The sequence below is a fragment of the Colletotrichum lupini genome, chromosome 1 (assembly GCF_023278565.1).
Source record: "Colletotrichum lupini chromosome 1, complete sequence".
NCBI classification, from domain to species: domain Eukaryota; kingdom Fungi; phylum Ascomycota; class Sordariomycetes; order Glomerellales; family Glomerellaceae; genus Colletotrichum; species Colletotrichum lupini.
In genome coordinates, this window is record NC_064672.1 from 1,313,709 (window position 1) to 1,327,643 (window position 13,935).

General features: G+C 56.7%; 5 protein-coding genes across 5 annotated transcripts; 2 read left to right on the forward strand and 3 right to left on the reverse strand.

Annotated features, from left to right (window-relative positions):
* Positions 1–2,572: 2,572 nt before the first annotated feature.
* Positions 2,573–2,936, reverse strand: CLUP02_00356 (uncharacterized protein; the record flags this gene model as incomplete). Its single annotated transcript, XM_049279406.1, has 2 exons — positions 2,573–2,671; positions 2,742–2,936. The coding sequence occupies 2 exons, from the start codon at positions 2,934–2,936 to the stop codon at positions 2,573–2,575; spliced, it is 294 nt and encodes a 97-aa protein (XP_049135363.1).
* Positions 2,937–3,661: 725 nt separating this feature from the next.
* Positions 3,662–5,209, forward strand: CLUP02_00357 (calcium/proton exchanger; the record flags this gene model as incomplete). Its single annotated transcript, XM_049279407.1, has 3 exons — positions 3,662–3,947; positions 4,015–4,463; positions 4,520–5,209. 3 exons carry the CDS (start codon positions 3,662–3,664, stop codon positions 5,207–5,209), a joined length of 1,425 nt encoding a protein of 474 aa, XP_049135364.1.
* Positions 5,210–5,824: 615 nt separating this feature from the next.
* CLUP02_00358 (uncharacterized protein) lies at positions 5,825–8,782 on the reverse strand (the record flags this gene model as incomplete). Its single annotated transcript, XM_049279408.1, has 3 exons — positions 5,825–6,007; positions 6,132–8,225; positions 8,294–8,782. The coding sequence occupies 3 exons, from the start codon at positions 8,780–8,782 to the stop codon at positions 5,825–5,827; spliced, it is 2,766 nt and encodes a 921-aa protein (XP_049135365.1).
* A 551-nt stretch (positions 8,783–9,333) lies between these two features.
* Positions 9,334–10,884, forward strand: CLUP02_00359 (cytochrome oxidase assembly protein; the record flags this gene model as incomplete). Its single annotated transcript, XM_049279409.1, has 2 exons — positions 9,334–9,716; positions 9,789–10,884. The coding sequence occupies 2 exons, from the start codon at positions 9,334–9,336 to the stop codon at positions 10,882–10,884; spliced, it is 1,479 nt and encodes a 492-aa protein (XP_049135366.1).
* Positions 10,885–11,283: 399 nt separating this feature from the next.
* CLUP02_00360 (lysyl-tRNA synthetase) lies at positions 11,284–13,366 on the reverse strand (the record flags this gene model as incomplete). The annotated part of the gene is made up of 5 exons (XM_049279410.1): positions 11,284–11,294; positions 11,352–12,635; positions 12,787–12,927; positions 12,981–13,027; positions 13,086–13,366. The coding sequence occupies 5 exons, from the start codon at positions 13,364–13,366 to the stop codon at positions 11,284–11,286; spliced, it is 1,764 nt and encodes a 587-aa protein (XP_049135367.1).
* Between the last annotated feature and the right edge of the window lie 569 nt (positions 13,367–13,935).

The following is a 13,935-nucleotide window of genomic DNA, read 5'->3' on the forward strand; positions in this document are numbered from 1 at the left end:
TCTTTCGAATGGATGGTGGTGGCTGTGAAGGTGCCAGCGCACGAATTTCGCGTGGAAGCGCGCGCGCATGAAGCATGGTGTGGAGGATGACTCGGGATTCGGCTGGGAAGTAATATCAATCGGCGACAGGCCAGCCTCCGTGCCCGTCCCCGCAATTCAGAGTTGGGGAAGCAACGTCGGAAAGGCTAATGTAGAGCAGCATTTGACTTGAATATTACTGCGAGGCAGAAATGCCAAGCTCGAAGACCATGAGTCGGGCCATTAAATCGCAAGGCTGTGTGTGTGGCAATGGGCACATGAATTCTTTTCGGCTGAGTAAAAGGCCAAGACTGACGATGCTTGGCAACGAGGCTTTGATGATGGTGAGGACCGCAGTAAAGCGGCAGCGAAGTTTATCGATAAAGAATCATGGCGATAAGGGGACCAACGTAAGGGGATTCCTGGCCCCATGTCCGGTCAAGGTTCGAAATGGCATTCAGCGATGGATTGGGGGGTCCGTAGATCGGTGCAGGGGACTCCGAAAGCGAATGGACAGGGCGGACCCCGCCACCCTCAGCAAGCCAAGGCAAGGCGTTTCGCAGGGCAACCGAAAACAGCATTTGGCCAGAGAGTAGACTCTGGAGCTTGTTTGTCACCGTCGTTGTCGTTTTGGGTGTAAGATGGAACTCTGGGCGCCCTACCTATCTGAGCCCGAGGTTGTATGGATGCTCTCCGTATTGTGACCGAAATAACTCGGAGGGTTGAATCGAAGCAAAACTCTTCAGACGAGCACAGCACTTTGGGTCCCGTTTGACGTTTGGGACAAAGTCGAGGGCGGCGAAAATGGGCCAGCAACTGGGGCTCTGCTACGAATACAGTAGTGCGAGCGTGGTATTGGCACGATTGGGTAGCGAGTGCCATGGTGAATAGTGGGCTGGAGCTCGAGCTGTTTGTCGCATATCGTCTGGTTCCCTGAGCCGAAAGTCAAGACGAATTCCCTGAGAGTGGGACGGCTTCGTGCCGAGACGAGGAATTGTGGAAAGGCAGTGTCAAGCCAAGACTGAGCTTGATCATTTTTGACTCCAAGGTTTGGAAGGTTGCTGAGGCAATGCGAGGCGGGCGCGCAGCATTGGGTTCGAACAAGATGAGTGTGGGTGACCAACGGGCAACGATAGTGTTTGCATTTTTGATAGGGGCTGTCTAGCGAATGTATCGATAACGATGGTCTCTCTTCTTTTCGATGCGAGGAGCCGTGTAGCATGTGGATTGTGTTCCTGGTGACGAGGGAATGGAAAGTTGACAGCAGACGATGACGGAAAGCATGGGAGCTATCGGTAGCGTGATGGATAGCAGGTACGTGTCCCTCGGAACCTTCGTACTTGGGGAAATGGAAGGCGCTCCTACTGGCGGAGATGTGGGAGGGAAGGAGTGAGCGAGTTCACAAGTGACATTGTGCAAGAGCAACTCAGGGAGGGAGGGATCCAGGGAAAGCTCCTTAGCTCACTGCTCAAGAGGGTAAGTGGGCGGGCGCCGAACAGGAAACAGCGGAGAAAGATGAGAAGCAACGCCAGACAACACAGCCACGCTTGGCATCCTAGCAAGCTCCTCATTGGGCGCCGCCAACATCACCCCAACCTCACCCCTTGGCTTTGGAAAGACTGAAACCTGTTCGCTACTGGCTAACCCGTTGTATGACGTTTGGGAGGGCCTTTCCCTCCCCTAGTAAAGTGGTTTTCACTGCAAAAAGGCCCATGGTTACTCAAAGCTTCTCCTTCCGGCGGTGTTTTAGTGAGGTAGATCCGTACAATGCTGTCATACCGGGGTAATCAGCAATTGTCTTGAGTGCCGGTAAAGCTGGATTCAGCAGCCATTGACAAGCTGAACAGTGCTAGTGTAGTGTAGTGTATCCGTATACCGACGTCGTTGAGTGGGTTTTCAATGGGTTGATATGCAAAATGTTGGTTTGGATATGTACCTTTTTGCATGTACCTTGCACTAACACGGCGTGCACCGTTCGTCCTTGCATGTATCCGGGAGGCCGCCCATGCATCCAGAAGTGTCATTCCTCGTTCCCGTCACTCCCTCTCGGCACCACAATCACACCAAGCACCACCACTTTCGCAGCAGAGACTCAGAGCGTCTGTTTCGTCCCGTCCTGTTTCTCTCTTCTTTGGGTACCACGGCATCCGTCCCACGTTCTCCATAGTAGCCTGACAGGAAAAGGGGGCTGTGTTCGTTTCTTGTTCAACCCTTCTCCCCAGCCAAGACTCATTTGCCATCGCTTGAACTTCTTGGAACACGGCTTTGGACAACATATTGCTGCCGTTGCTACTTTTTCGGTAACAAATTACAAGCACTATCAATCACTATCAACCAGACACAGATTCGCCCGATACCAAGCCCGCCTCACCTTTTTTGCATCACCGCAGAGGCTACCAATTGGCCTTGCCCTTCCACACCATCTCTTTCTCAACGGTAAAGACACAGCAACACCCTTCCCCGTAGCCCGTCGTCGAGTCGCGTCGCTCTGCTTCAAGCCTCCTGCAGTCGTGCTGCAGCAGCATCCATCGCATCGTCACGCTCACTCGCACGTTCAATCCCAAGCACCCAAGGACCCAATCCACTTGGACCCCCTCCGGTCGATACACCGTCCACATAGATTCCTCTGTACTTTGGACTTGGCAGCCCAACACTGCTTGCCATTGCCTTGTATCTATTGGATCAAGCCGTCACTGAACCGTCCGCTACCTACCTTACCTTACTCCACTCTCTTTGCCGTCGGGCGGCGCAGGCACAGGGCCTCGAGCAGAAATCTCATCCGGTCCGTTGCGACTATCACTATCGGAAATACCCACGCGCAAAAGCTTTGTCTGCAGCTTAGGACTGCCGGCCGTGATAACAAGGTAGGGGACAGAAAAGGCCAAGCAACTCATCAAGTCACTTATAGGCGACATCATGGTGTGTAAGTACATTGCAATTCTCATTCTCTCTGCTTGATCTCGGTACGGATTTACCTTCTTATTCGCACTTTTACCACTTGACTTCTCTACCTGCCTTGTTGCCTCTCTGAGCACAAATATCTCCGTTTACCACCCACGTTTGTATTATTCTGCCTTGAAACCCGCTTTGTACTTTCTCCATTCGCACCTGCTTTACCTTATGGTTTACCTGCGTCTACCAAACCTACCTACCTTGCCGCACTTATTCCACTTTCCCACTCTTCCGCTACGACATTACCTTAGTGTAGCCCCAGCAAGCCCCGTTGGACTTTCTTTCCGCCCCATGTCCTAGGTTCTTAGGTAGAGAAGCTGCATCCCTCCCCTGGACACCTTCACCTTGGCGCGCTAAGTCATTTCTACCACGGGGTGAAAGTCATTCACCATCTTTCCCTCCTCCAAGCCACACTCTGGCATCGCAACCACCCACCACCCGCTACTCTTTTTCCATTCTTCCACTACACCTTTAGGATTCGGGCGCACAAATTATCAGGTCGCCCTATCCCGCGCGTGGATCGTCACTCCCTTGTCTCTTCCTTTTTCCATTCTCGCCTTTTTCTAGCACTCGCCGGACGCCTTACCCCCAAAATCCGATCCGGCTTCCCATCTGTCACATCCACGGACCGCGCGACAGGAAATTCTTCTTCTTCATACTGGTCAGGGCTCCGGCTAATTATGACGGCGCCATGTCCGACGATTCAGCCAACCAACATTTCCGCGGACAGGTCCGCTCCTGGGGCACAGCCAACAAGCCCAATGGCCGCGAAGGCGACGTGAACGAGAACTCGCCTCTTCTTTCAAATGGCAACCACTCGGGAACCCACGATAGCCACATTGTCAACGGCGACGGCGGCAACAAGACCCTGAAGTTCCTCTTCAACGCGACACAGACACCCGGCACCGACAGCCCCAATGCCGCCGTAAGATATTCATCGCACGCCTGGCATGTCACCAAGGTGTCGCTCCTCAGCAGTAAGTTCAATCATGCGATACAGCGTTACTATGCGCCGCCGTGTGCTAACAGACCGTTCTCTCTCAGACTATGTCAACTTCCTGCTTGTCATGGTGCCTATTGGCATTGTGGCCGGAAAGTTGCACTGGAGCCCAGTCGCCGTCTTCACCATTAATTTCTTCGCTATTATCCCCCTCGCTGCTGTTCTGTCCTTTGCCACTGAGCAAATTTCGATGAAGCTGGGCGAGGCCCTCGGAGGCCTGCTCAATGCTACCTTTGGAAACGCCGTCGAGCTGATTGTCAGCATTGTCGCCTTGAAGGAGGGTCAAATCGAGGTTGTCCAGTCGTCTATGCTGGGCTCCATTCTCTCTAACCTGCTGCTTGTCATGGGCATGTGCTTCTTCTTTGGTGGAATCGTCAACATGCGCGACAGAGTTACTGGCCAGGGCATGGAACAGAGCTTCGCCTCTGCTACGGCGCAGACCACTTGCTCGCTGATGACGCTGTCATCAGCATCGCTGGTCATCCCCGCCACGGTAAGCACTCCCGACAGGGGAAACCCCGCGCCTAATGACTAACAGTGCCCTCGTAGCTCTACTCGGTCCTCGACAAGGCCGAAAGCGCCGAGAAGGAGCACAGCATCTTGGTACTCTCCCGCGGCACAGCCATCATCCTGCTGTTGCTTTATGTCTTGTACCTCTGGTTCCAGCTGCGCACTCACCCCAACCTCTTCGATGCCGAGACCCAGCACCACCACGAGGAGGAGGTTGAGGAGCCGATCATGGGCCCTATTGCGGCGGCCGTCGTTCTCGTCGTTACCACTGTCCTCGTCGCCATCTGCGCCGATTACCTCGTCGAAAGCATCGATCCCATTGTCGAAACCGCCCACATCAGCAAGAATTTCATTGGTCTCATTCTTATCCCCATCGTCGGTAACGCGGCAGAGCACGTCACAGCCGTCGTTGTTGCTATCCGCAACAAGATGGACCTTGCTATGGGTGTTGCCATTGGCTCTAGCATCCAGATCGCCCTTCTCGTTACCCCGTTCTTGGTCATCCTCGGATGGGCTGTTCTCGACAAGCCCATGACTCTCCACTTTGAGACTTTCGAGACTGTCGCCTTCGCATTCTCCGTGCTGGTCGTTACGTACACTGTCCAGGACGGCAAGTCCAACTACTTGGAGGGCGCCATGTTGCTTGGCCTGTACATCATTATCGCCTTGGCCTTCTATGTCAGCCCTAGCGACGCTATCGATCGGGTGCTGTCCGTTGTTCAGGGTTGAGGTAACTAAGCGCTGGAAATGCCAAAAGTTACAAAAAAGCAATTCGCAAGGCGCTGTCCACCCGACTGCCTTGTATACGTCAGCAAACAACCCAAGCCTACCACCATGTTGAGTAGGCGTCTTGGCGCTGTGTCGATTACGGGACAATACCCAACAGTCACATCGAGCCCACAGACACCGAGTGACTGAACAATCTATCTTTGGGGATGATGCGCCCCCGGTGCGCATTTCCCTTGTGTACGTAGTCCGAACTGTATTATATTCCCTTGGTGTGGCTTTTTTCGTTTGTGAGGCCAAGGTTTTAGGTCTCTCCGCAGAAACGGAGAAAATTGAACGGAGCAAAGGAACAGAGAAAGAAAGAAAAAATCATTGGTTCGCAAGGTCCGTAATCGCTAGTCTTTGTTCCGAATAAGAGAGAATATATACCACTATTGTCTGAAGAACCAAGAATTGCACTTTTTTGTATTTGCCTTTGACGCCTTGAACTATGACCCTGGAGATAGAGAGTGCCGTGACATGATCTATCTGGGGTAGTAGCATGTAATAATAAGAAAATAGGTTGTCTCAACACCCAGTGTCCCACCCCTCTGCTTTTCTAGTCCCCGAAAAACCTCTTTACATTGTCGGTCTGGACATGGGAGCAATGATACCCTGCTTCTTGAGCACGCGCGGCTTGACCGCCGCCTGGTGAGATTCCTTGGTGACCCATTCCGGACCCATGGGCAGGCGGATCGAGCGCTCGTACTGCTCCTTGGACTCGAACTGGTGAGGGAGCTGTGTTGCGAGGTACTTGCCGTTCTATGAAACGATATTAGGAATGAATTTTCACTTTGAGAGATGGAAGTATCGAAACAAGAGATGAGGGAAAGGAGAGAGATGCCACAGATAGTCTGGAAATAAGGGGGGGGGGGGGAATGCATACCTTTTTAACGCGCTTCTCGCTGATGATAACCCTCTCCAACTTGGCATCCTTGCGGTTCGCCTTCTTGACGCCCTCGACCTTTGTAACGAACCGGCCCTGCTGGCGCTTCTTCTCGCGCGCGCTCACGCCGTCGCCGACCCAGCCGCCCCAGCCGGGGAGCGTGTTGTCGACAATCTTGTCGTCGTCTGCGGTCTGGATGGCTTCCTTTTCGCGCGCGAAGTCGACGACGACGTCGTCGCCCGCGAAGGCTTTGTCCATCTGGGAGATGTCGCGGATGGCGAGGGGCAGGTGGGATTCCGGGGAGTCGGAATCGGAGTCTTCGGAGGAGGTGTCGGCTGCTGCTGCTGCTGATGTTGTCGTCTTGTTTGCTTTTGACTTTGATTTGGGCTTGGAGGAGGAGGCCGTGATGACGAGGGAGTTGTCTAGGTCCTCTACGCGCGCGCCGCTGGATTTGCCGCCCGTCTTTGCGGATTTCTTGCGCGGGCCCGAGGACCAGGCTGAGCCCGTCGTCGAGGGCTCGGCTGTAAGGGAGTAGCCCGTGTTGACGGCGCTGTTGTTGGGCGCATCGTCTCCGTCGTCCACGTCAACGTCGTCACCCCGGGCGGCGGCGGCGGCAGCCTTCTTTTGCTTCCTCGACAGCGCCGGGGCCGAGATGGCGGGCTGCGCGGCGCTGCCGTACTTCTTGCGCCCCACCTCCGTGACCTCGTCTTCCTCCTCGTCATCGCTGCCGCCCGAGTCCAGGTCCCGACGGATCTGCGCAATGAGCTCGTCGTTTGCCTTCTTCTGCTGCGCCTCGGCCTTTTGCATGAACTTCATCTTCATCAGGTCGGACTTGGGGCCGTCGTCCTCTTCGTCGTCGATGCTCTCGAGCTGTTTCAGGAGTCTCCTATTCTCCTTTCCGCTGCGGCGGCCGGTGCCCTCCCCGTCTTCGGATCCGTCCTCGCTGTCGCTGTCCTCTTCCTCCTCCTCCTCATCAGAATCACCCGTCCGGCCCTCCTTGCGCCGCCTCAGCTCCTCCTCGCGGCGCGCCATGTCGTGCAGACCTGCGCGGTACTCATCGTCCCAGACGGCGCGCTTGTTGGACGACCCCAGCTTGGCCCACTTGGAGTCTCTGTGTCTCGCGCCGACGCGTTCCAGCACCCGCGCGCGGTCCTGGGCATCCCGCTCGGCCTCGGAGTCGACCTCGACGTCGCCGTTCTCGGCCATGGCCTCCTTGAGCTTCGCCGCCTCGCGCTCCTTCTCCTTGCGGTGGACGCGGTGGTACGCCTTGGACTTGATCTTCTTGATGCGCGCCGCGCGCTTCGTCTCGCGCGAGGCGAGCTCCCTCTCGCGCCGGCGCTGGTGGATCATGTCCTGCAGCTCCTCCTTTGACATGCCCTCCTCCCTCTCGGCCTTCGCGCGCGCGTTCTCCTCCTGCTTGTTCATCGCCAGACCAGACGCCTGCATGATGTTGAGGATCGTCTGCTCGAGCTCATTGCCCGTCGAGTTCTTGGCCGTGATGGCCTGCAACTCGCGGTTGTCGAGCCCCTCGTCGGCGGCGTTCTGCGGGAGCGGGAAGACGAGGTGGTCGGCGCGGCGGTTCTGCTTCACCGTTTCCTGCCACCGGCCGATGGTCTCGCTCGTCTTCTCGTAGGCCGCCGCGCGCGCGAGGCGGTCTTGCTGGCGCTTGTACAGGGGCACCTCGAGCTTCTTGCCCGCGCCGGGGCGGGACGCTTCTTTTTCTTCTTTGGCCATGAGCTTGACGGATTTCCGCATCTGCGCGTCCTTGACGCCGGACAGGCCGAGGTCCTTGAAGCTGATCTTTTGCTTTTGCTTTGTGGGGGCGGCATCCTGGTCTTCGTCGTCACCACCAAAATTGGCGATGAACTTTTGGAGATCGCCGAGTTTGGAGGGGTCCGCTTCCTGGTCGTCTTCGTCCTCGTCTGAGGAGGGCGGGCTCTCGGCCTCGGAGTCTGAGGCGTCCGAGTCGTCTTGGCCGTCCTGGTCTGCCATGGACTCGTCGGACTCGTACTCGTCGAGGGCTTGGGCCAGGTCTATCGCGTCCTCGCCAAGGGACTCATCGTCATCTTCGTCGTCTTCCTCTTCTGAATCGTCCTGTGTAATCTCAGTCAGCTGTGGAAGCTCTCTCGTGGGCATATCAAAACGCTTTGTTCGCCACCCACCTGGTTCTTCTTCTTGCCCTTGCTACCGCTGAATGCGTAACCCTGGAAATCCTCGTGATCGCTATCGCCAAAGGCCTCGTCACTGTCGAGCTCCGAATCCTCGTCTTCGTTGACGCCGTAGTGCCACTCGTTTCCGTCGCTGTCACTCTGGTACTCGTCGGAGTCACCGCCTGCGCCGCCAGCAGATGGCTTGGCCTTCTTTCGCCTGGGCTGGTCGTCGTCCTCGTCTTCGTCGTCCTCTCCATCTTCGTCGTCATCGTCGTCGGCGGCGCGGCGCTTTTTCCTAGCCTCCGGTGCGGCTTCGATCTCGCGGAAGCGTGGAGTGCGCTTCTCCTTGGGCGCGTACAGCTCGGAAGCGGTGGTGAAGGCGTCGAGGGCCTTGACTTGGGCCTTGTTCTTCGACTTGCGGAAGGTCTTTGCCGCCGGCTTGCTGGAGAGCAGAGGTCGGCCGTGGGCTTGCCGCCCATGGGATTGCCTTCCTGGGGGCATCTTGTGTGTACAAAGTAGACGAAAATTAGGTGTTCACTTTGGTTGCGAAAGAGGTGACGCCGAAACAAAAGTTGAAAAGTCGTCGACCGTGTCCCGCCTCAGCTCGGATTGCAGCGCACACACACAGTTCGTGGTTCCCCAAAGCAGCGAGCATGGGCAACTTTTTCAAATTCTGCCATGGTGGGCGCAAGGCGGTGAGCCAGAAATTTACAGCGGGGCACACATCGAAGACCCGGACCCCTGCTCGATTCTCAAAGTGTCGGATTCCAGTGGTCTCCAGTTTTCTGTTCCGCGCCGCTGCCCACCGGCGTCCACTGACCGTCTAGGCCGACTCCAGAGTCCAGGGGACCTTTGCGCGATCGAACGAGTGGGCCCACTTTCCACACTGATCAAGCCGAAGGGACCCGGAACTGACCAGCCAGGGAAGTCCGACCACTGGGCTGCCCTGGATTTCCAAAATAATTTATTCTATGATTCATTTATATCTACAACGTCCACACCTCCACCTCCAATTGCACTCTGGAAACACCGCAAACACCACTACCACCACCATGGCGTCGTTCGCACCAGGCCTGCGGAGGCTCGCCGTGAGGGCATCACCCTCGCTCTTCGTGTGCCGCCAATGCCAGCGCCCACAGCCGCAATGGCGCTCGTCCCCGTCCCGCGTCCTCGACACCATCGTACGATCCCAGCAGCAGACCCGGAGCTTCACCCAGACCAAGGCGCCGCTCAACTTCAGCAGCAACGCCGTCATCGCAGACAAGCCGTCCGCCTCGATCGCAGCGCAGGCTGTGGCCAAGGCCAAGAAGGCCACCAAGAAAAGGGCGTGGCCTGAGACGAACTCCAAGTCTGTGGGATACTGGCTCGTCGGCAGCGCCGTCAGCGTCTTTGGCATCGTCGTCTGGGGTGGCCTCACACGACTGACTGAATCTGGGTAACGATAATTCTCCCTCCTATTCTTGGACTGCTTCCCAGGGACACAGCAGCTAACCCCTTTCCAATGCAGCTTGAGCATCACCGAATGGCGTCCCGTAACCGGCTCCATGCCCCCGATGAACCAGGAAGACTGGGAATCCGAGTTCGAAAAGTACCGCGCCTCCCCCGAATTCAAGCTCCTCAACCCGCACATGGACCTGGCCGAGTTCAAAAAGATTTACTTCATGGAGTGGTCCCACCGCCTCTGGGGCCGCTTCATCGGAATGTCCTTTGTCCTGCCCACCCTCTACTTCATCGCCCGCCGCCGCGTCACCCCCAAGATGGCCGTCAACCTCTGCGGCATCTCCTGCCTCATCGCCTTCCAGGGCTTCATCGGCTGGTGGATGGTGAAATCCGGCCTCAAGGACGACCTCTTCGCCCCCGGCTCCCACCCGCGCGTCTCCCAGTACCGCCTGACCGCCCACCTCGCCACGGCCTTCGTCTGCTACTCCTGGATGCTCCTCTCCGCCCTCACCGTCTTCCGCACCCGCCGCCTGCTCGCCGACCCCGCCGCCGCCAACAAGGCCCTCGCCGCCCTCCGCAACCCGGCCATCAAGACCTTCCGCCGCCTCTCCTTCGCCCTCGTCGCCCTCGTCTTCACCACCGCCATGTCCGGCGCCCTCGTCGCCGGCCTCGACGCAGGCCTCATCTACAACGAGTTCCCCTACATGGGCCTGGGCCTGACCCCGCCCTCGGGCGAGCTCTGGGACAAGTTCTACTCTCGCAAGGAGGACGGCTCCGACCTCTGGTGGCGCAACATGCTCGAGAACCCTAGCACCGTCCAGCTCGACCACCGCATCCTCGCCATGACCACCCTCTGCTCCATCCTCTCCCTCTTCGCCTACTCCCGCACCCGCCGCGTCGCCGCCGCCCTCCCCGCCAACGTCAAGAAGGGCGTCCTCGGCACCGTCCACCTCGTCCTCATGCAGGCCGCCCTCGGCATCAGCACCCTCATCTACATCGTCCCCGTGCCCTTGGCCGCGGCGCACCAGGCCGGCGCCTTGGCGCTGCTCTCTGGTGCCTTGGTTCTCGGACACCGCCTGCGCGTGCCAAAGTCCACCCTGGCTATGATCCAGAAGCGGATGAAGGCCAAGGCGAAGGCTATCAAGTACAGCAGGCGTTCCTAGGCCCGAGTCCACTCCCCCAATGACTTGCGACTTACTCCCTACAGAGTTACAGTTTTACACTATTTGGTTTAACTGCATTATGGCAGCGACAGCATTTTTTGCATTATGGCACGTACGATACACACAAAAGCAAGTAGATATGTATAACATTGTAGCAACAACGGATGGACACGGCCAGCCCTTTGAGGCGGTCATTGTGTAACTCGAATCTATCCCATTCAAAACCTTTTGTTCATTTTTTTTTTCGTAATAGAAGCTCAACTCTAGACTATGGAACGTCTGCCGGATATCACTGGGGGCGTACACTTTCTCTTTTTATCTTCTCCGCGTGCGTCACTTGTAGACAATCATACAGGGCGATTCGTCTTGACATCCGATCCCAGCCATATTGAGAACTCTCTATTTGTGGGCTGTGATGCATTGTTAGCCTCAAAATTTCGCTGCAGCGGAAAGCATTCAAGACTTACCAATTCCCTCCTCGGGGACAGGCTTGACGCCGACAACCTCAGCCGCGGAGGCCTTCTTCTCACCCTGCTTCTCCTCCTTCATGAAGGGGAAGGCAAGCACCTCACGGATGCTGTAGTTGTCGGTCAAGAACATGACCATTCTGTCGATACCCATACCCCAGCCACCGGTAGGCGGCAGACCGTACTCAAGAGACATGCAGAAGTTCTCGTCAATGAGCTGGGCCTCGTCGTCACCCTGGTCCTTCTGGCGGGCCTGCTCCTCGAAGCGCAGTCTCTGGTCAAAGGGATCGTTCAACTCGGTGTAGGCGTTGACAATCTCCTTCTTGCACACAAAGGCCTCGAAGCGCTCGCACAGACCGGGAATGTCGCGGTGGTACTTGGCGAGAGGGCTCATGACTTGCGGGTGGCCGAAGATGAAGGAGGGGTTGACGCACTGCTCCTCAATGTACTCGCCAACAAGCTTGTCGATCATGCGGGCGTTGGTCAGGGGCGGTGAGCACTCGAGGTTCATCTTCTTGAGAACCTTCTGGAGGAACTCGTTGGTCTCGGCAGTGTGGAGCTGGTCGGCGGGAGGGAACTTCTCGCCCGTGGCCTTCTCGAGCTCGGGAATCATCTCGAAGCGCTTCCAGGGCTTCTCCCAGTTGACCTCGTAGACCTCACCGTGCTGGGTGTGGAACTTGGTCTTGTAGCCGCCAGTGACATGCTTGACAAGGCCGCTCACGAGCTCTTCGGTCAGGTCCATGATGTCATAGACGTCGGCAAAGGCTTGGTAGAACTCGCAGGTGGTGAACTCGGGGTTGTGCGTCAAGTCGATGCCCTCGTTTCTGAATTGACGGCCAAGCTCGTAGACGCGGTGGAGGCCACCGACGACGAGCTCCTTGAGGTAGAGCTCAGGAGCGATTCTCATGAACATTTGCATGTCAAGGTCGTTGTGGTGGGTCTTGAAGGGGGCAGCGGTGGCACCTCCAGCGATGGGACCCATCATGGGTGTCTCAACCTCGATAAAGTCCCTGTCGTCGAAGAAACGTCTGATGTAGGTGACCATCTTGGATCTTGCGATAAGGATCTGGCGGCTCTTGTCGTTCATGATGAGATCAAGGTAACGCTTGCGGTGGCGCTCCTCGTGGTCCTTGAAGCCGTAGTACTCGTCGGGAAGGGTGTGCAGGCAGGGGGTAAGGAGAATGAACTCGGTCGCGAAGATGGAGAGCTCGCCCTCCTCGCCCTTCTCGATCTTGGACTTGGGTGCGGTACGGCCGGGGTATCCAATGATACCAACAATGTCACCTGTGCGCGGTCAGTATTTCATGCTTCTCACTCAGACAGAAAACTCAATGCTTGCCTCGGCGAAGGTGGACGTGCTGGTCCTCGAATGACGGGCTTCCCTCTGCAACCTCTTGCGCCTGGGCCATGACCTGGACCTTGACGCCCTCGGCACGGATATCGTAGAAGAAGAGCTTGTTGCCGGAGGCACGCTTGTTGTAGATACGAGCGCCCACGCGAACGACCTTCTCCTTGTCATGCTCGCCGGACTTGAGGTGACCAAAGTCCTTGACAAAGTTGCGCAAGTCGTAGTCGGCTGCAGCGATGTCAGTATAGAGGTTCAGGGATGAATGTGTTTGCAGATCTCACTGTGGAACTTGTGGGGGTAAGGGTTGGGAGACTTGGTCTCGCGCAGCCTATCGTCATATTGTCAGCCCATACAACCGCTTCTTCGTCTCCGTGGGAAATACGCACTTGTTGATGGCGCGGGATCGGTTCTCGAAGTACTGGCTGGGGTCCAGGTTCTTCTCGTCGGCCTCGGCGTTGCCCTTCTTGGCAGCAGCAGGCTTGGGAGGGGCAGCGGCGGCCTTCGCAGCCTTAGCAGCCTCTCTTTCGCGGGCCTTCTGGCGCTTCTTCAGCTCCGTCTTGGAGACCATCTCGCCGGTGACCTCATCCTTGAGAAGCTTGGCGGTCTCCTCGACCTTGAGGTCCTTGACCTGCTCGGTGGGGGGTTCGGGAGCACTTGAGTCGGCCATGATTGCGGTTTGCTGTGTCCACAAGATGTTTGTCAGGAAACAGAATCTGGGGGAGGGTGTGCGGGGGAATTCCCGTCGTTAAATCAGGGAACGGAGGTTGACTCACCAAATTTGTCTTGCGTCTCGCGATCGAAGTTTTACCAGTCAAAATTATTTAATGCCGGGACGAGGGGCAGCAGTGCATTGGCTACGGCGGGGTAGTGCCATTGACTCATTTGCCCTGACTCACCGCCTTCGATGGAGGGGCAGAGCGACCTGCGGGGGGAGGGGTGCTTTCCCTGCCAGGCGGGCTGTGCCACGATAAGCTCAGCACTGTATTCTCGCACTGCTACCCCTGAGCCCCTGAATGGAGTCCACGATGCTGCAAGAGCGGTCTCACTTAAGTCCCAGGGCTCAGAGAGATGGTCTAGTATACTTTGCGTGCTTCTGTAGATACTGAAATATCTGAGGTAGATGTGTCTTGTTCAATGATTATCCTATTCCAACGATGCGTTGTCATTTGGCTTGACCTAGCCAGACGGATGCAAAGTCCCACGGTCAACTATTCTGCAAAATATCAGAGCGTAATA